Source organism: Crinia signifera, chromosome 6, assembly GCF_055691185.1.
Source record: "Crinia signifera chromosome 6, ASM5569118v1, whole genome shotgun sequence".
In the NCBI taxonomy this organism is placed as follows: Eukaryota; Metazoa; Chordata; class Amphibia; order Anura; family Myobatrachidae; genus Crinia; species Crinia signifera.
In genome coordinates this window covers 15,477,542-15,498,773 of record NC_139222.1, presented here as the reverse complement: position 1 = coordinate 15,498,773, position 21,232 = coordinate 15,477,542, and the positions used below count along the sequence as shown (strand labels likewise).

The following is a 21,232-nucleotide window of genomic DNA, read 5'->3' as shown; positions in this document are numbered from 1 at the left end:
TTGTGAAAAATACCAAAATGTCATAAAAAATTTTGCAATTTGCAAAATGTTAAATTTTCTGCTTGTGAGACAAATAATCATACCACTCAAAATAGTTAATAACTAACAAAGACCATATGTCTACTTTATGTTGCCATCATTATTTCAACCTCCTTTTAATGTTTTTGGACACTAGGAGGCTTAAAATATGAATAGCAAATTCTCAAATTTTCAAGAAAATTTCAAACACTGATTTTTTTAGGGACCAGTTCAGTTCTGATGTGACTTTGAGGGACTTGTATGTGAGACACCCCCATAAATGATGCCATTTCAAAAACTGCACCCCTCACAGTATTCAAAACAGCATTTTGGAAGTTTTTTGTTAACCCTTTAGGTGTTTCACAGGAATTAAAACAAGGTGTAGGTGAAATTTCAAAATTTCATTTTTTTTGCAGATTTTCAATTTTAATACATTTTTCTAAGGAACACAGTAGATTTTACTAAAGAAATGTGACTAAAAATTGATTCCCCCAATTCTTTTGTTTTCATAAATATCCTATATGTGGCCCTAGTGTGCACGTTGACCAAACCACAGGCTTCATAATAGAAGGAGCACCTACTTGATTTTGGAGCCTCCTTTTTATGAGATTATTTTTTAGGCACCATGTAGGTTTCTAGACACCATAAGATGCTAAAAGTTAGGAAACCCCCCACAAGTGACCCCATTTTGCAAACTACACCCCTCAGGGAATTCATCTAGGGGTATAGTGTACATTTCTAACCCCCAGGGGTTTCACCAATTGTGGTACAACTGGGCTGTGAAAATGAAAAATTACATTTTTTTACACAAAAATGCAGTTCTGGCTCAAAATTTTTCATTTTCACAAGGAATGAAGGAGACAAAGCACCCCAAAATCTGTGCCCCAATTTCTCCCGAGTACGGCAATGCCTCATATGTGACCAAAAAATACCATTTGGGTGCATGGCAGGACTCAGAAGGGAAGGAGTGATATTTGGATTTTGCAGCACACATTCTGGTGGAATGAATGGTGGGTGCTATGTCGCATTAGCAAGACCCCCGAAGCACCAATACAGTGGAACCCCCCCACAAGTGACCCCATTTTGCAAACTACACCCCTCAGGGAATTCATCTAGGGGTATAGTGTACATTTCAAACCCCCAGGGGTTTCACCAATTGTGGTACAACTGGGCTGTGAAAATGAAAAATTACATTTTTTTTACACAAAAATGCAGTTCGGGCTCAAAATTTTTCATTTTCACAAGGAATGAAGGAGACAAAGCACCCCAAAATCTGTGCCCCAATTTCTCCCGAGTACGGCAATGCCTCATATGTGACCAAAAATGGCAGGACTCAGAAGGGAAGGAGTGATATTTGGATTTTGCAGCACACATTCTGGTGGAATGAATGGTGGGTGCTATGTTGCATTAGCAAGACCCCCGAAGCACCAATACAGTGGAACCCCCCCACAAGTGACCCCATTTTGCAAACTACACCCCTCAGGGAATTCATCTAGGGGTATAGTGTACATTTCTAACCCCCAGGGGTTTCACCAATTGTGGTACAACTGGGCTGTGAAAATAAAAAATTACATTTTTTTTTACACAAAAATGCAGTTCTGGCTCAAAATTTTTCATTTTCACAAGGAATGGAGGAGACAAAGCACCCCAAAATCTGTGCCCCAATTTCTCCCGAGTACGGCAATGCCTCATATGTGACCAAAAAATACCATTTGGGTGCATGGCAGGACTCAGAAGGGAAGGAGTGATATTTGGATTTTGCAGCACACATTCTGGTGGAATGAATGGTGGGTGCTATGTCGCATTAGCAAGACCCCCGAAGCACCAATACAGTGGAACCCCCCCCACAAGTGACCCCATTTTGCAAACTACACCCCTCAGGGAATTCATCAAGGGGTATAGTGTACATTTCAAACAACCAGGGGTTTCACCAATTGTGGTACAACTGGGCTGTGAAAATGAAAAATTACATTTTTTTTACACAAAAATGCAGTTTGGGCTCAAAATTTTTCATTTTCACAAGGAATGAAGGAGACAAAGCACCCCAAAATCTGTGCCCCAATTTCTCCCGAGTACGGCAATGCCTCATATGTGACCAAAAATGGCAGGACTCAGAAGGGAAGGAGTGATATTTGGATTTTGCAGCACACATTCTGGTGGAATGAATGGTGGGTGCTATGTCGCATTAGCAAGACCCCCGAAGCACCAATACAGTGGAACCCCCCCACAAGTCACCCCATTTTGCAAACTACACCCCTCAGGGAATTCATCTAGGGGTATAGTGTACATTTCAAACCCCCAGGGGTTTCACCAATTGTGGTACAACTGGGCTGTGAAAATGAAAAATTACATTTTTTTTACACAAAAATTCAGTTCGGGCTCAATTCATTTTCACAAGGAATGAAGGAGACAAAGCACCCCAAAATCTGTGCCCCAATTTCTCCCGAGTACGGCAATGCCTCATATGTGACCAAAAATGGCAGGACTCAGAAGGGAAGGAGTAATATTTGGATTTTGCAGCACACATTCTGGTGGAATGAATGGTGGGTGCTATGTCGCATTAGCAAGACCCCCGAAGCACCAATACAGTGGAAGCCCCCCACAAGTGACCCCATTTTGCAAACTACACCCCTCAGGGAATTCATCTAGGGGTATAGTGTACATTTCAAACCCCCAGGGGTTTCACCAATTGTGGTACAACTGGGCTGTGAAAATAAAAAATTACATTTATTACACAAAAATGCAGTTCTGGCTCAAAATTTTTCATTTTCACAAGGAATGAAGGAGACAAAGCACCCCAAAATCTGTGCCCCAATTTCTCCCGAGTACAGCAATGCCTCATATGTGACCAAAAATGGCAGGACTCAGAAGGGAAGGAGTGATATTTGGATTTTGCAGCACACATTCTGGTGGAATGAATGGTGGGTGCTATGTCGCATTAGCAAGACCCCCGAAGCACCAATACAGTGGAAGCCCCCCACAAGTGACCCCATTTTGCAAACTACACCCCTCAGGGAATTCATCTAGGGGTATAGTGTACATTTCAAACCCCCAGGGGTTTCACCAATTGTGGTACAACTGGGCTGTGAAAATAAAAAATTACATTTTTTACACAAAAATGCAGTTCTGGCTCAAAATTTTTCATTTTCACAAGGAATGAAGGAGACAAAGCACCCCAAAATCTGTGCCCCAATTTCTCCCGAGTACGGCAATGCCTCATATGTGACCAAAAATGGCAGGACTCAGAAGGGAAGGAGTGATATTTGGATTTTGCAGCACACATTCTGGTGGAATGAATGGTGGGTGCTATGTCGCATTAGCAAGACCCCCGAAGCACCAATACAGTGGAACCCCCCCACAAGTGACCCCATTTTGCAAACTACACCCCTCAGGGAATTCATCTAGGGGTATAGTGTACATTTCAAACCCCCAGGGGTTTCACCAATTGTGGTACAACTGGGCTGTGAAAATGAAAAATTACATTTTTTTTACACAAAAATGCAGTTCGGGCTCAAAATTTTTCATTTTCACAAGGAATGAAGGAGACAAAGCACCCCAAAATCTGTGCCCCAATTTCTCCCGAGTACAGCAATGCCTCATATGTGACCAAAAATGGCAGGACTCAGAAGGGAAGGAGTGATATTTGGATTTTGCAGCACACATTCTGGTGGAATGAATGGTGGGTGCTATGTCGCATTAGCAAGACCCCCGAAGCACCAATACAGTGGAACCCCCCCACAAGTGACCCCATTTTGCAAACTACACCCCTCAGGGAATTCATCTAGGGGTATAGTGTACATTTCAAACCCCCAGGGGTTTCACCAATTGTGGTACAACTGGGCTGTGAAAATGAAAAATTACATTTTTTTTACACAAAAATGCAGTTCGGGCTCAAAATTTTTCATTTTCACAAGAAATGAAGGAGACAAAGCACCCCAAAATCTGTGCCCCAATTTCTCCCGAGTACGGCAATGCCTCATATGTGACCAAAAATGGCAGGACTCAGAAGGGAAGGAGTAATATTTGGATTTTGCAGCACACATTCTGGTGGAATGAATGGTGGGTGCTATGTCGCATTAGCAAGACCCCCGAAGCACCAATACAGTGGAAGCCCCCCACAAGTGACCCCATTTTGCAAACTACACCCCTCAGGGAATTCATCTAGGGGTATAGTGTACATTTCAAACCCCCAGGGGTTTCACCAATTGTGGTACAACTGGGCTGTGAAAATAAAAAATTACATTTATTACACAAAAATGCAGTTCTGGCTCAAAATTTTTCATTTTCACAAGGAATGAAGGAGACAAAGCACCCCAAAATCTGTGCCCCAATTTCTCCCGAGTACAGCAATGCCTCATATGTGACCAAAAATGGCAGGACTCAGAAGGGAAGGAGTGATATTTGGATTTTGCAGCACACATTCTGGTGGAATGAATGGTGGGTGCTATGTCGCATTAGCAAGACCCCCGAAGCACCAATACAGTGGAAGCCCCCCACAAGTGACCCCATTTTGCAAACTACACCCCTCAGGGAATTCATCTAGGGGTATAGTGTACATTTCAAACCCCCAGGGGTTTTCACCAATTGTGGTACAACTGGGCTGTGAAAATGAAAAATTACATTTTTTTTACACAAAAATGCAGTTCGGGCTCAAAATTTTTCATTTTCACAAGGAATGAAGGAGACAAAGCACCTCAAAATCTGTGCCCCAATTTCTCCCGAGTACGGCAATGCCTCATATGTGACCAAAAATGGCAGGACTCAGAAGGGAAGGAGTGATTTTTGGATTTTGCAGCTCAGATTCTGGTGGAATGAATGGTGGGTGCTATGTGGCATTAGCAAGACCCCCGAAGCACGGTGAAATGATGAACCTAATAATCCATAGATGTGTGGTATATTTTAAAACACTCCTTTATACATAGGCCGGGTTTGTCGGGGCAAGTTTCACAGTGGAAAATAGTATCCTTTCTTATTCCTTTTTTATAGCAAACTTTGCACCTTTTTTGTGTCCTGCCCTTTTTTGCAGTGGAGGGGATTTTGTTAGGAAAATGCTGCCCTGGTACAATACGGGGGCCATTAATAGAAGTACTGGGGCCCTCTGCCTGCTGGTTCCCAAATATTAGGCCCTTTATGACTTCCTCTTGAAAGTGCATAAATGTCCCCCTCTGGCTGGTAGAACGGAATAGCACGTAAGCGTTATACAGTGCCATCTGGATGATATACACGGCCAGCTTCTTGTACCAGATTTTTGTTTTCCGCAGGGCACTGTACGGCTTCAGTACCTGATCTGAAAGATCCACTCCGCCCATGTACTTATTGTAATCTAGGATACAATTAGGTTTTGAGGTGTGGGTACTGGTACCTCGTACAGGAACGGAGGTGGTACTGTCTCCATGAATTGTTGTCAGTATAAGGACATCCCTCTTGTCCTTATATTTGACCAACAACATATTTTCGGTGGATTGTGCCCTGCTTTCACCCCTTCTCAGTACTTGGGCAATGTGCGTTTTTGGGAGGCCTCTTTGGTTCTTGCGCACAGTACCGCAAGCTGCTGTACCTCTTGAACCAAGGGCCTTAAACAGGGGGATGCTAGTGTAAAAGTTATCCACATAGAGGTGATAACCTTTATCCGGGAAGGGGTGCACTAAATCCCAGACAATTTTTCCACTAACACCTACGAGGGAGGGGGGCATTCTGGCGGTTCAATTCTTGAATCCTTCCCTTCATATACCCTAAACCTGTGGGTGTACCCTGAGGTGCTTTCACACAGTTTATACATTTTTATGCCATACCTTGCCCTCTTACTGGGAAGGTACTGGCGGAATTTAACCCTTCCTTTAAAATGTATAAGGGACTCGTCGATACAAATAAATTTTTCAGGGATGTACATCTCTGCAAATTTGGCACTGAAATGATCAATGACCGGCCTGACTTTGAATAGCCGGTCAAAGGTGGGATCATCTCTGGGTGGGCACTGTGCATTATCGGTGTAATGTAAAAATTTAAGGATTGTCTCAAAACAAGTCCGAGTCATGACCATACGGTAAAGTGGGGTGCTGTACAGAACATCTGTACTCCAATATTGCCTAATTTCTGGCTTTTTTACTATGCCCATATGTAACACCAGACCCCAAAACGTCATCATCTCTACTGCATCTACAGGGGTCCACCTAGCAAATGATGATGTGGGGTTTTGAGCAATAAACTGCTGGGCATATAAATTACTTTGGTCCACCATTAAATTTATAAAATCATCAGAGAAAAATAATTTGAAAAAGTCAATTTCTCTGAGACCTGCTGAATCAAATTGGATTCCTGGGATGGCCAAAAACTCAGGAACCTGGGGCTCAAAATTGTCTGGTGGTGGGGTCCATACGGGATCAATCATTTGGGGGGGGGGGGGTCTCAGCTGCTCTACGGGGGCGTCTTTGAGGGGGTCCCTCATCAGCAGAGGAGGAAGAGGAGCTTAAGGCGAATCCTTCAAATTCCCCGCTTGCATCACTGGCTGTGTCAGAGTCAGAGGCAAGCATGGCATATGCCTCCTCCGCTGAATACATTCTTTTGGATGACTGGGATGACATTTGGGATGCCATTTTTATTTTTGTGTTTCTGGAAGTGTAATGTTTCAACACGTGTATAGTGTAGGGGGGGTACAAACTTTATTTCAACACGTATGTAGTGTGTAGTGTGTATGTAGTGCAGAAAAAAAAATACTTTATACAGGAATTTGATCCCAATAAAAAAAAAAAAATTAGATCAACCCTGTGGCAAAAATGCTGATCTGTGATGTACGTCACTCAGCAACTTCAAGGCAGCTTTTGGTACAACCTTGAAGGGGTTAAAAAAAAAAAAAGAAGGTCAGAGCACAGATGTTGGTCAGTAACGTCCGTCACTGAACAGCGCTCAAAGGCAACAGGAATTTGATCCAAAAAGAAAATAGATCAACCCTGTGCCGAAAATGCTGATCAGTGATGTACGTCACTGATCAGCGCACAGTGGCCACAGGACACCCACAAAATCACAGTGTGTGTAAAAAAAATTTTCAAAAAAGACCCCACAGCACCCTCAAAAAAAAAAAAAAAAAAAAGGTGATCAGTGATGCGACACTGATTACCAGTGAGGGGCAGCAGGTGCACAACCTTTGGTGCAACTGACAGTGCAACTGACAGCAACTGACAGGTATATATATAAAAAAAAAAACCCTGCACCCCCAAAAAGTTGCTGATCAGTTAATTTATACTGATCAGCACAAAAGGGGGGGCAGCAGTCAGTTGCACAGGCAGCACAACCTTTGGTGCAACTGACAGGTATATATATTAAAAAAAAAACCTGCACCCCCAAAAAGTTGCTGATCAGCACAGATATACTGATCAGCACAAAAGGGGGGGCAGCAGACACAAAATATAGCACTCTCTGTCACTATCTGTCACTATCTGTCACTCTATGACACTGCAGCAGCACACAGGAAGTCACAAGATCCAGGAAGCATCCAGCTGCTGGCAGCACGCTACCAGCGGTGATCAGGCAAGGATCAGGTCAGTATATCACGACAGATTGGCACGGTGACCGCTCTGCACGCAATTCCAGACCGGAATGGCGTCTGCAGCGCAGTCACCGTTAGTTTAAATCACGCGCCATGGCTGTGATTGGTCCGTCGGACCAATCACAGCCTTGGGGACAGGTGGGGTGAGGTGTGGTCATCACCGGTGACCCCCTCACACCCGGCGGTGATTGATCCCTGTGTTACCGAGCGTCTGATTCGCCGGTAACACAGGAAAACGCTGCGATTGGCTGTTCACATTGAACAGCCAATCGCAGCGATCGCCGACGGGGGGGCGGCATCGCCGCCCCCCCTGGGCATGCTGGGACATGTCTGCTGTCAGGGACAGCAGACATGTTTAAACTGTCACCCGCGTCTATAGACGCGGTGACAGTTTAAAGTCATGACGTATATATACACGTCATGTGTCGGGAAGTACATCCCGGCCATGACGTATATATACACGTCAAATGTCGAGAAGGGGTTAAAAGTTCACATTCCACTTCACCATAAAAAGATAGCGATTGCTACTAGGTGAATGATGGCGAAAAAAACCTTGAAATGTATTCGCCATCTGGTCATTGAATAGGGTGATTCACCGTTTTAGTCAAAAATTCGCCAAACAGCACAAATTCGCCATAAAAACCTGGCGAATCAGGCTCATTGAATACCGCCCTGTGTGACTGAGGACATCTCCTATATATTTGGCTACATCTGTCACTCAAAGTGGGTGTCTGTGTCTATAACGCTCTGTTCCTGGACTTTCCTCTTAATGTGTGATTGCCTTCATCTGTGCTGAACACCTTTCTGAGAAATGAACCTGTTTAAAACAGGTGATGGCAATCATACATTAAGGGGAAGTCTAGAAACAGAGCATTGTGTCCCTCCTGGAGAGGGTCATGTTGGGAGGTATGTGACAGAGAACCAGCCCAGTGAGCCCACAGACAGTGCCAGACACCCTCTGCCTTCCCATGTTGCCCAGCACTGCTACTCCACAGCCACCAGGTGAGCGCCCCCCTCCCGCGATTTGCGGCAAAACCTTCCCCCCTCCCGCGATTCGCGGCAAAAACACCCGCGACCCCCCCTACCGCGATTCGCAGCAAAAAGAACCCCCCCACGACCCCTCCCGCAATTCGCGGCAGAACCACCACCCCGCGACCCCCCCTCCCGCGAATCGCGGCAAACCCTCCCCCGTGACCCCCCCCCCCCGATTTGCGGAAAAAAAACACACCCCCCGCGACCTCCCTCCCGCGATTCGCGGCAAAAAGAACCCCCCCACGACCCCCCCTTGCACGATTAGCGGCACCCCCCCTGCGACCTCCCTCCCGCGATTCGCAGCAGCCCCAGGATTAAATGGCACATGCAAAACACTGACATGGCTATGGTCGACAATGAAAAAGGTTGACATGAGTTTTTGAAGATTTCATATTCATTGTCATGTGTCGACATGGACACCAATGAAGTGGCACACTTATGTCAACATTTACATGTGTTGACCTTTCTGTGTTGATTTTTTCTTGTGGCGATTCGCGTCACACCCCCCCCGCAACCCCCCCTCCCGCGATTCGCGGCACCCCCCGTGACCCCCCACCTCCCGCAATTCGCGGGAACCCCTGTGAACCCCGCCCTCCCGCGATTCGCGGCACCCAACCCCGCGACCCCCCCTCCCGCAATTCGCGGCACCCCCCGTGATTCGCGGCAGCTCCAGAATTAAATTGCACATGGAAAACACTGACACAGCTATGGTCGACAATGAAAAAGGTTGACATGAGTTTTTTTTTTTTTTTTTTTCATTTTTGGAATATTTTCATATTCATTCTCATGTGTCGACATGAACACCAATGAAGTGCCACACTTATGTCAACATTTACATGTGTTGACCTTTTTGTGTTGATTTTTTCTTGTGGCGATTCGCGTCACACCCCCCCCCACTCCCGCGATTCACGGCACACACACACCCCCCCCCCGCGATTCTCGGCACCCCACCCCGTGACCCCCCCTCCCGTGATTCACGGCACACCCCCCACGACCCCCCTACCATGATTCGCCGCAACCCCCGCCCCCGTAACCCCCCTCCCGCGATTTGCGGCAACCCACCCCGCGACCCCCCTCCCGCGATTCTCTGCAATCCCTCCCCTCCCGCGATTCGCAGCATCCACCCCCCCACAACCCCCCCTCCTGCAATTCGCGGCACCCCCCGCGACCCCCCCTCCTGCAATTCGCGGCACCCTCCGCGACCCCCCCTCCCGCGATTCGCGGACACCTAAGTTGCAATACAGGGCATCTTTCATACAATTCTAACCATATTTCTCATATACAAACGTTCACAAATTAAGGGGGCGCAGCCCCTTACGACGGTGTGAAGAGCGCCCGTAGGGCGCGATGAATCACCTAGTTGTATATATGTGATTATTCTGGGAATACAGTAGTAGACACACAGTGACTGAGGACGTTGTATATACAGTATGTGATTATCCTGGGAATACAGAGGACGGGGACATCTCTCTGGGGTATTCCTGTTACTGGCCCCATCTGTAGGAGACACGCAGTGACTGAGGACATGGTATATATGTGATTATCCTGGGAATACAGAGAGCGGGACATCTCTCTGGGGTATCTCCGTTACTGGGCCCATCTGTAGGAGACACACAGTGACTGAGGACATGGTATATATGTGATTATCCTGGGAATACAGAGGACGGGGACATCTCTCTGGGGTATCTCTGTTACTGGCCCCATCTGTAGGAGACACACAGTGACTGAGGACATGGTATATATGTGATTATCCTGGGAATACAGAGGACAGGGACATCTCTCTGGGGTATCTGTGTTACTGGCCCATCTGTAGGTGACACACAGTGACTGAGGACATGGTATATATGTGATTATCCTGGGAATACAGAGGATGGGGACATCTCTCTTAGGTATTCCTGTTACTGGCCCCATCTGTAGGAGACACACAGTGACTGAGGAAATGGTATATATATGTGATTATCCTGCGAATACAGAGGACGGGGACATCTTTCTGGGGTATTTCTGTTACTGGGCCCATCTGTAGGAGACACACAGTGACTGAGGACATGGTATATATGTGATTATCCTGGGAATACAGAGGATGGGGACATCTCTCTGGGGTATTCCTGTTACTGGCCCCATCTGTAGGAGACACGCAGTGACTGAGGACATTGTATATATGTGATTATCCTGGGAATACAGAGGAGGGGACATCTCTCTGGGGTATCTCTGTTACTGGCCCCATCTGTAGGAGACAGGCAGTGACTGAGGACATGGTATATATGTGATTATCCTGGGAATACAGAGGACGGGGACATCTCTCTGGGGTATCACTGTTGCTGGCCCATCTATAGGAGACACGCAGTGACTGAGGACATGGTATATATGTGATTATCCTGGGAATACAGAGGACGGGGACATCTCTGGGGTATCTCTGTTATTGGGCCCATCTGTAGGAGACACGCAGTGACTGAGGACATCTCCTATATATTTGGCTACATCTGTCACTCAAAGTGGGTGTCTGTGTCTATAACGCTCTGTTCCTGGACTTTCCTCTTAATGTGTGATTGCCTTCATCTGTGCTGAACACCTTTCTGAGAAATTAACCTGTTTAAAACAGGTGATGGCAATCATACATTAAGGGGAAGTCTAGAAACAGAGCATTGTGTCCCCTCCTGGAGAGGGTCATGTTGGGAGGTATGTGACAGAGAACCAGCCCAGTGAGCCCACAGACAGTGCCAGACACCCACTGCCTTCCCATGTTGCCCAGCACTGCTACTCCACAGCCACCAGGTGAGCGCCCCCCTCCCGCGATTTGCGGCAAACCCCCCCCCCCCCGCGCCCCCCCCCCTCCCGCGATTCGCGGCAAAAACACCCGCTCCCCCGCGACCCCCCCACCGCGATTCGCAGCAAAAACACCCCCGCGACCCCCCCTCCCGCGATTCGCTGCAAAAAGAACCCCCCCACGACCCCTCCCGCAATTTGCGGCATAACCACCACCCCGTGACCCCCCCCTCTCGCGAATAGCGGCAAACCCTCCCCCGTGACACACCCCCCCCCGATTCGCGGAAAAAACACCCCCCCCCCGCGACCTCCCTCCCGCGATTCGCGGCAAAAAGAACCCCCCGCGACCCCCCCTTGCACGATTGGCGGCACCCCCCCTGCGACCCCCCTCCCGCGATTCGCGGCACCCCCCCCCCCCGCGCAATTCGCAGCAGCCCCAGGATTAAATGGCACATGCAAAACACTGACATGGCTATGGTCGACAATGAAAAAGGTTGACATGAGTTTTTGAAGATTTATTTTTAATGTTTTCATATTCATTGTCATGTGTCAACATGGACACCAATGAAGTGGCACACTTATGTCAACATTTACATGTGTTGACCTTTCTGTGTTGATTTTTTCTTGCGGCGATTCACGTCACACCCCCCCCCGCGATTCGCGGCACCCCCCGTGACCCCCCACCTCCCGCAATTTGCGGCAACCACCCACCGGAACCCCTGTGAACCCCGCCCTCCCGCGATTCGCGGCACCCAACCCCGCGACCCCCCCCTCCCGCAATTCGCGGCACCCCCCGTGATTCGCGGCAGCTCCAGAATTAAATTGCACATGGAAAACACTGACATGGCTATGGTCGACAATGAAAAAGGTTGACATGAGTTTTTGAAGTTTTTTTTTTCATTTTTTGAATATTTTCATATTCATTCTCATGTGTCGACATGGACACCAATGAAGTGCCACACTTATGTCAACATTTACATGTGTTGACCTTTCTGTGTTGATTTTTTCTTGTGGCGATTCGCGTCACACCCCCCCCGCAACCCCCACTCCCGCGATTCACGGCACCCCACCCGTGAGCCCCCCTCCCGTGATTCACGGCACACCCCCTGCGACCCCCCTACCATGATTCGCCGCAACCCCCGCCCCCGTAACCCCCCTCCCGCGATTCTCTGCAATCCCTCCCCTCCCGCGATTCGCAGCATCCACCCCCCCACAACCCCCCCCCTCTTGCAATTCGCGGCACTCCCCGCAACCCCCCCTCCTGCAATTCGCGGCACCCTCCGCGACCCCCCCTCCCGCGATTCGCGGACACCTAAGTTACAATACAGGGCATCTTTCATACAATTCTAACCATATTTCTCATATACAAACGTTCACAAATTAAGGGGGCGCAGCCCCTTACGACGGTGTGAAGAGCGCCCGTAGGGCGCGATGAATCACCTAGTGGTATATATGTGATTATCCTGGGAATACAGAGGACGGGGACATCTCTCTGGGGTATTCCTGTTACTGGCCCCATCTGTAGGAGACACACAGTGACTGAGGAAATGGTATATATATGTGATTATCCTGCGAATACAGAGGACGGGGACATCTTTCTGGGGTATTTCTGTTACTGGGCCCATCTGTAGGAGACACACAGTGACTGAGGACATGGTATATATGTGATTATCCTGGGAATACAGAGGATGGGGACATCTCTCTGGGGTATTCCTGTTACTGGCCCCATCTGTAGGAGACACACAGTGACTGAGGAAATGGTATATATGTGATTATCCTGGGAATACAGAGGACGGGGACATCTCTCTGGGGTATCTCTGTTACTGGGCCCATCTGTAGGAGACACGCAGTGACTGAGGACATGGTATATATGTGATTATCCTGGGAATACAGAGGACGGGGACATCTCTCTGGGGTATCTCTGTTACTGGGCCCATCTGTAGGAGACATGCAGTGACTGAGGACATGGTATATATGTGATTATCCTGGGAATACAGAGGATGGGGACATCTCTCTGGGGTATTCCTGTTACTGGCCCCATCTGTAGGAGACACACAGTGACTGAGGAAATGGTATATATATGTGATTATCCTGCGAATACAGAGGACATCTTTCTGGGGTATCTCTGTTACTGGGCCCATCTGTAAGAGACACACAGTGACTGAGGACATGGTATATATGTGATTATCCTGGGAATAGAGAGGACGGGGACATCTCTCTGGGGTATATCTGTTACTGGGCCCATCTGTAGGAGACACGCAGTGACTGAGGACATGATATATATGTGACTATCCTGGGAATACAGAGGACGGGGACATCTCTCTGGGGTATTCCTGTTACTGGCCCCACCTGCAGGAGACCAGTATAATAGGGGCTGATGGATCCTGATGTATGAAATACACCAGTGAGTGTGGGGAGGAGACTGGTCAGATCTCTGGGCTGGTAACACACGGGGGTTATATTGGTTCACTCTTTCTGACAAATTCCTTATTAGATGGACAAAACCGGAGTGAGCCGGAGTGTGTGTCAAATAGCCCTACCAGTATATTTTTGGATAGTGGGAGGAAACCGGATTACCCAGAGGAAACCCACACAAGTACAGGGAGAATATACAAACTCCGCACAGTTAGGGCCATGGTGGGGATCGAACCCATGACCTTAGCACTGTGAGGCAGAAATTCTAACCATTACACCATCCGTATAGTAGGACACCAGAGGTCACTCCCCCTGTATAGTAGGTCACCACAGGCTGGTCACCCTGCATAGTTGGAACACCATAAGCCGCTCCCCTGTGTAGTAGTAGGAAACTACATGCTGCTATGCCTGCTAACCTTGCGTAGTGGGACACACCACATGCTGCTCCTCCTTTACAGCAGGACACACCACAGGCTGCTCCACTGTATAATAGGGCCCTATATACTGCTCCCCCTGTTTAATAGGCGCCATTACCTGCTTTTGTCGTGGTCAGAGTCTCTGAAACGCAGCAGCGCTGTAGACTTAATAGAGGGGTGGAGCAAGAGGTGTAGTCAGCCCCGTACACCAGCCAATCAAAACGTACTTCCCGATTTCCGGTCTGTGCGTTCCACCACACTTCCGGGTGCGGTCCACGCTCAGGAAGAGATTTTTCTTCCATAGCCTTTCCGTCTCTTTCCTGCACCAGCAGTTACTCCAGCCGTAGTCATGGCGACTAATATACAGAGAAGCATGTTGTGTATTCTACTTTACAGGGGAAGCGGCCTTTGGTTTCCTACTATACAGGCAGAAGCCTTGAAACTGCACTCTGGCTGTAGTCGTCCATCTTTGTCGTCACTTCCGGTTACTTTTCCTGTATTCTCCGGCAGAGGAAAGCAGCGGCGGCGGCGGGGCCCAGTGTGTGTGGGTCAGAGCCCCGGGGAGCGGCTGCCGGCGGGGGGAGAGGCGGCACTGGGGGTGAGGATGAGGATGGTCTGGGTGCGGTGGATGGGAAGAAGGAGCCCGCACAGTCCCTATTACAGATTACACCTCCCCCCAGTCCCTACCTTCCTGGGGGGAGGTAGGGACTTGTCCTCCATCATCGATGGTATGATGTCCGGTGCCAGAGACTTACACCATCGATGTGGTGAACTATATGACTTTCCACCATCGATGGTACCACCGATGTTTTGGGATTCTTCTAATTAAATCCTTTGACCAATCAGGAGCTTGTGAATGGTATAAATACCCCGGAATATAACGGGCGCGCCTGAGGAAGGGTCTCCACACCTAGTTTGTATATAATAACTTGTTTACATTTACGTCCTGTAATTTTCGCAAATTATTGGTACATACATTATTAATCCTAATGGGGGTATCTGTGGTATTATCACATCCTCACTGGACGCTAGCGCCGGCCATAGTCCCTCTACCCTACTACAGAATGCAGCGTGGGGGGGTCGTGTTCCCGGTATTAGGGGACTTTGTGCTGCTTATTGTCACTTTATGCACATTGTGCTACGGCTCCGTTCTTTTCCTTCCGTTTACATGTGTGTTTATTCTCCCCTATTGGCAGAGGGATTACGCTGCGAGACGCGCACAAGACGTTATACAGAGGACTGTAGAGACGCCATCATGGAAGCGGTAATATACAAGGTCAGAGGTCACATGTGACATCACTCTTATCTCTATTACTGACACAGGGACCTGACCGGGGAGGTGAGGGGGTCTGGGAGCGTCACAGTGACATCACTCTTATCTCTATTACTGACACAGGGACCTGACCGGGGAGGTGAGGGAGTCTGGGAGCGTCACAGTGACATCACTCTTGTCTCTATTACTGACACAGGGACCTGACCGGGGAGGTGAGGGGGTCTGGGAGCGTCACAGTGACATCACTCTTATCTCTATTACTGACACAGGGACCTGACTGGGGAGGTGAGGGGGTCTGGGAGCGTCACAGTGACATCACTCTTATCCCTATTACTGACACAGGGACCTGACTGGGGAGGTGAGGGGGTCTGGGAGCGTCACAGTGGCATCACTCCTATCTCTATTACTGACACAGGGACCTGACTGGGGAGGTGAGGGGGTCTGGGAGCGTCACAGTGACGTCACTCTTATCTCCATTACTGACACATGGACCTGACTGGGGAGGTGAGGGGGTCTGGGAGCGTCACAGTGACATCACTCTTATCTCTATTACTGACACAGGGACCTGACTGGGGAGGTGAGGGGGTCTGGGAGCGTCACAGTGACATCACTGTTATCTCTATTATTGACACAGGGACCTGACCGGGGAGGTGAGGGGGTCTGGGAGCATCACAGTGACACCACTCTTATCTCTATTACTGACACAGGGACCTGACTGGGGAGGTGAGGGGGTCTGGGAGTGTCACAGTGACATCACTCTTGTCTCTATTACTGACACAGGGACCTGACCGGGGAGGTGAGGGGGTCTGGGAGCGTCACAGTGACATCACTCTTATCGCTATTACTGACACAGGGACTGACTGGGGAGGTGAGGGGGTCTGGGAGCGTCACAGTGATGTCACTGTTATCTCTATTACTGACACAGGGAGCTGACTGGGGAGGTGAGGGGGTCTGGGAGCGTCACAGTGACGTCACTCTTATCTCTATTACTAACACAGGGACCTGACTGGGGAGGTGAGGGGGTCTGGGAGCAACACAGTGACATCACTGTTATCTCTATTACTGACACAGGGACCTGACTGGGGAGGTGAGGGGGTCTGGGAGCATCACAGTGACATCACTGTTATCTCTATTACTGACACAGGGAGCTGACTGGGGAGGTGAGGGGGTCTGGGAGCGTCACAGTGACGTCACTCTTATCTCTATTACTAACACAGGGACCTGACTGGGGAGGTGAGGGGGTCTGGGAGCAACACAGTGACGTCACTCTTATCTCTATTACTAACACAGGGACCTGACCGGGGAGGTGAGGGGGTCAGGGAGCGTCACAGTGACATCACTATTATATCTATTACTGACACAGGGACCTGACTGAGGAGGTGAGGGGGTCTGGGAGCGTCACAGTGACATCACTGTTATCTCTATTACTGACACAGGGACCTGACCGGGGAGGTGAGGGGGTCTGGGAGCGTCACAGTGACATCACTGTTATCTCTATTACTGACACAGGGACCTGACCGGGGAGGAGAGGGGGTCCCTGTGTCAGTAATATACTCCATCCGACATCACATATCAGAGAGTCAGGATCCCCGGGGTCTGTTGGTGGTGGATGATGGAAGGTCCGGTAGTAAAACTGCCACTGATCCCCTTACAAGGAATCACCCTGATGGATATATGGCGGTCATGTAGGTCCTCCACGCCGATGGCCGTACTCCGGGGGAATATAATCCCCGAGGTGACAGCTCTCCCCGGGGCAGGTGTCTACCACAGGGAAACACAGGCATGTGATCCCCAGTGCTGTAGCTGGGATAGGACCGAGGGTGGCAGCAGGTAGGACCTAGGCCTAAGTAATAACCAGACACAGGGAAATACCATCTCTTCCCCAATCTGCAAACCAATGTCCCCTTTACTAAAGCCTGTACATAGTAATTATGTGTAACATAGACCCGTGTTATGTGCACAGATCATACATGTATCACATAGATAGAGATTAGCTCCCATCACACACCAGTGACTTCCTGCTGTACAGCGGCTGTGTGCGTCTTCCTGATAGACTTCTGTGTATTCTGCATTACTGACCATTACTCCTGTATCTCATTGTATTGTGGGGTAATAGGAGGAAGCTCTGACTGATATTAAAGAGGAGAACCTAGAAGGAGAAGAGGAGACGTATGTGAGGGGAGATCAGCCGTGTAAGGAGGAGGAGATCCCTACAGGTATCAGCACAGGTGAGTAATATAAGGGGAGTGGTATAGTACCAGCCAATCAGCTCCTAGCTGCCATGTTATGGGCTGTGTTTGATAAATGACAGGAGCTGATTGGTTGCTCTCCAAGGCTTAGTACATCTGCCCCTACGTATACAAAAGAGATGCATATGTTCAGTCACTACATCAGTCTCTTATCCCGCCCCCTCCTCTGTCACTGCCCTAATCTCTTATCCCGCCCCCTCCTCTGTCACTGCCCTAATCTCTTATCCCGCCCCCTCCTCTGTCACTGCCCTAATCTCTTATCCCGCCCCCTCCTGTCACTGCCCTAATCTCTTATCCCGCCCCCTCCTCTGTCACTGCCTTAATATCTTATTCTGCCCCCTCCTCTGTCACTGCCCTAATCTCTTATCCCGCCCCCTCCTCTGTCACTGCCCTAATCTCTTATCCCGCCCCCTCCTCTGTCTCTGCCCTAATCTCTTATCCCGCCCCCTCCTCTGTCTCTGCCCTAATCTCTTATCCTGCCCCCTCCTCTGTCACTGCCCTAATCTCTTATCCCGCCCCCTCCTCTGTCACTGCCCTAATCTCTTATCCCGCCCCCTCCTCTGTCACTGCCCTAATCTCTTATCCCGCCCCCTCCTCTGTCACTGCCCTAATCTCTTATCCCGCCCCCTCCTCTGTCACTGCCCTAATCTCTTATCCCGCCCCCTCCTCTGTCACTGCCCTAATCTCTTATCCCGCCCCCTCCTCTGTCACTGCCCTAATCTCTTATCCCGCCCCCTCCTCTGTCACTGCCCTAATCTCTTATCCCGCCCCCTCCTCTGTCACTGCCCTAATCTCTTATCCCGCCCCCTCCGCTGTCACTGCCCTAATCTCTTATCCCGCCCCCTCCGCTGTCACTGCCCTAATCTCGAATTATTGGTACATACATTATTAATCCTAATGGGGGTATCTGTGGTATTATTACATCCTCACTGGACGCTAGCGCCGGCCATAGTCCCTCTACCCTACTACAGAATGCAGCGTGGGGGGGTCGTGTTCCCGGTATTAGGGGACTTTGTGCTGCTTATTGTCACTTTATGCACATTGTGCTACGGCTCCGTTCTTTTGCTTCCGTTTACATGTGTGTTTATTCTCCCCTATTGGCAGAGGGATTACGCTGCGAGACGCGCACAAGACGTTATACAGAGGACTGTAGAGACGCCATCATGGAAACTCTAATATACAAGGTCAGAGGTCACATGTGACTCCACTCTTATCTCTATTACTGACACAGGGACCTGACCGGGGAGGTGAGGGAGTCTGGGAGCGTCACAGTGACATCACTCTTGTCTCTATTACTGACACAGGGACCTGACCGGGGAGGTGAGGTGGTCTGGGAGCGTCACAGTGACATCACTCTTATCTCTATTACTGACACAGGGACCTGACTGGGGAGGTGAGGGAGTCTGGGAGCGTCACAGTGACATCACTCTTATCCCTATTACTGACACAGGGACCTGACTGGGGAGGTGAGGGGGTCTCGGAGCGTCACAGTGGCATCACTCCTATCTCTATTAGTGACACAGGGACCTGACCGGGGAGGTGAGGGGGTCTGGGAGTGTCACAGTGACCACTCTTGTCTCTATTACTGACACAGGGACCTGACTGGGGAGGTGAGGGGGTCTGGGAGTGTCACAGTGACATTACTCTTATCTCTAATACTGACATAGGGACCTGACCGGGGAGATGAGGGGGTCTGGGAGCGTCACAATGACGTCACTCTTATCTCCATTACTTACACAGGGACCTGACTGGGGAGGTGAGGGGGTCTGGGAGTGTCACAGTGACATCACTCTTGTCTCTATTACTGACACAGGGACCTGACCGGGGAGGTGAGGGGGTCTGGGAGCGTCACAGTGACATCACTCTTATCTCTATTACTGACACAGGGACCTGACCGGGGAGGTGAGGGGGTCTGGGAGCGTCACAGTGACATCACTCTTATCTCTATTACTAACACAGGGACCTGACTGGGGAGGTGAGGGGGTCTGGGAGCGTCACAGTGACATCACTCTTATCTCTATTACTGACACAGGGACCTGACCGGGGAGGTGAGGGGGTCTGGGAGCGTCACAGTGACATCACTGTTATCTCTATTACTGTCACAGGTACCTGACTGGGGAGGTGAGGGGGTCTGGGAGCGTCACAGTGACATCACTCTTATCTCTATTACTGACACAGGGACCTGACCGGGGAGGTGAGGGGGTCTGGGAGCGTCACAGTGATGTCACTCTTATCTCTATTACTGACACAGGGACCTGACTGGGGAGGTGAGGGGGTCTGGGAGCGTCACAGTGACATCACTGTTATCTCTATTACTGTCACAGGTACCTGACTGGGGAGGTGAGGGGGTCTGGGAGCGTCACAGTGACATCACTGTTATCTCTATTACTGTCACAGGTACCTGACTGGGGAGGTGAGGGGGTCTGGGAGCGTCACAGTGACATCACTCTTATCTCTATTACTGACACAGGGACCTGACCGGGGAGGTGAGGGGGTCTGGGAGCGTCACAGTGACATCACTGTTATCTCTATTATTGACACAGGGACCTGACCGGGGAGGTGAGGGGGTCTGGGAGCATCACAGTGACATCACTGTTATCTCTATTATTGACACAGGGACCTGACTGGGGAGGTGAGGGGGTCTGGGAGCGTCACAGTGACATCACTCTTATCTCTATTACTGACACAGGGATCTGACTGGGGAGGTGAGGGGGTCTGGGAGCGTCACAGTGACATCACTGTTATCTCTATTACTGACACAGGGACCTGACCGGGGAGGTGAGGGGGTCTGGGAGCGTCACAGTGACATCACTGTTATCTCTATTACTGACACAGGGACCTGACCGGGGAGGTGAGGGGGTCTGGGAGCGTCACAGTGACATCACTCTTATCTCTATCACTGACACAGGGATCTGACTGGGGAGGTGAGGGGGTCTGGGAGCGTCACAGTGACATCACTCTTATCTCTATCACTGACACAGGGACCTGACTGGGGAGGTGAGGTGGTCTGGGAGCGTCACAGTGACGTCAGTGTTATCTCTATTACTGACACAGGGACCTGACCGGGGAGGTGAGGGGGTCTGGGAGCATCACAGTGACATCACTGTTATCTCTATTACTGACACAGGGACCTGACCGGAGAGGTGAGGGGGTCTGGTAGCATCACAGTGACGTCACTGTTATCTCTATTACTGACACAGGACCTGACCGGGGAGGTGAGGGGGTCTGGGAGCGTCACAGTGACATCACTGTTATCTCTATTACTGACACAGGGACCTGACTGGGGAGGTGAGGGGGTCTGGGAGCGTCACAGTGACATCACTCTTATCTCTATTACTGACACAGGGACCTGACTGGGGAGGTGAGGGGTCTGGGAGCGTCACAGTGACGTCACTCTTATCTCTATTACTGACACAGGGACCTGACCGGGGAGGTGAGGGGGTCTGGGAGCGTCACAGTGACATCACTCTTATCTCTATTACTGACACAGGGAGCTGACTGTGGAGGTGAGGGGGTCTGGGAG

The 21,232-nt window shown here is 49.7% G+C and overlaps 3 protein-coding genes across 7 annotated transcripts in view; 2 read left to right on the top strand and 1 right to left on the bottom strand.

The window, feature by feature from the left end:
• Positions 1-14,939, bottom strand: part of LOC146009525 (uncharacterized) — a 75,309-nt gene extending 60,370 nt beyond the window's left edge. Inside the window, exon 1 of the mRNA XM_083149968.1 lies at positions 14,188-14,939. Coding sequence (XP_083006094.1) covers positions 14,188-14,211 — 24 coding nt within the window. The 5' untranslated portion in view covers positions 14,212-14,939. The remainder of the gene's footprint in view (positions 1-14,187) is intronic.
• LOC146010024 (uncharacterized) overlaps positions 1-21,232 on the top strand; it is a 437,588-nt gene that overhangs the window by 287,159 nt on the left and 129,197 nt on the right. The gene's annotated exons all lie outside the window — the stretch shown is intronic.
• Positions 14,517-21,232, top strand: part of LOC146010018 (uncharacterized) — a 67,403-nt gene continuing 60,687 nt past the window's right edge. Inside the window, exons 1-4 of one of the 5 annotated variants that reach the window (XM_083150800.1) lie at positions 14,517-14,915; positions 15,384-15,463; positions 17,577-17,688; positions 18,814-18,893. In XM_083150800.1, coding sequence (XP_083006926.1) covers positions 14,537-14,915; positions 15,384-15,463; positions 17,577-17,688; positions 18,814-18,893 — 651 coding nt within the window. In that variant the 5' untranslated portion in view covers positions 14,517-14,536. Of the gene's footprint in view, positions 15,101-15,383; positions 15,464-17,576; positions 17,689-18,813; positions 18,894-21,232 lie in introns of all 5 variants that reach the window. The other 4 variants (XM_083150799.1, XM_083150801.1, XM_083150802.1 and 1 more) reach the window with 4 other exon arrangements.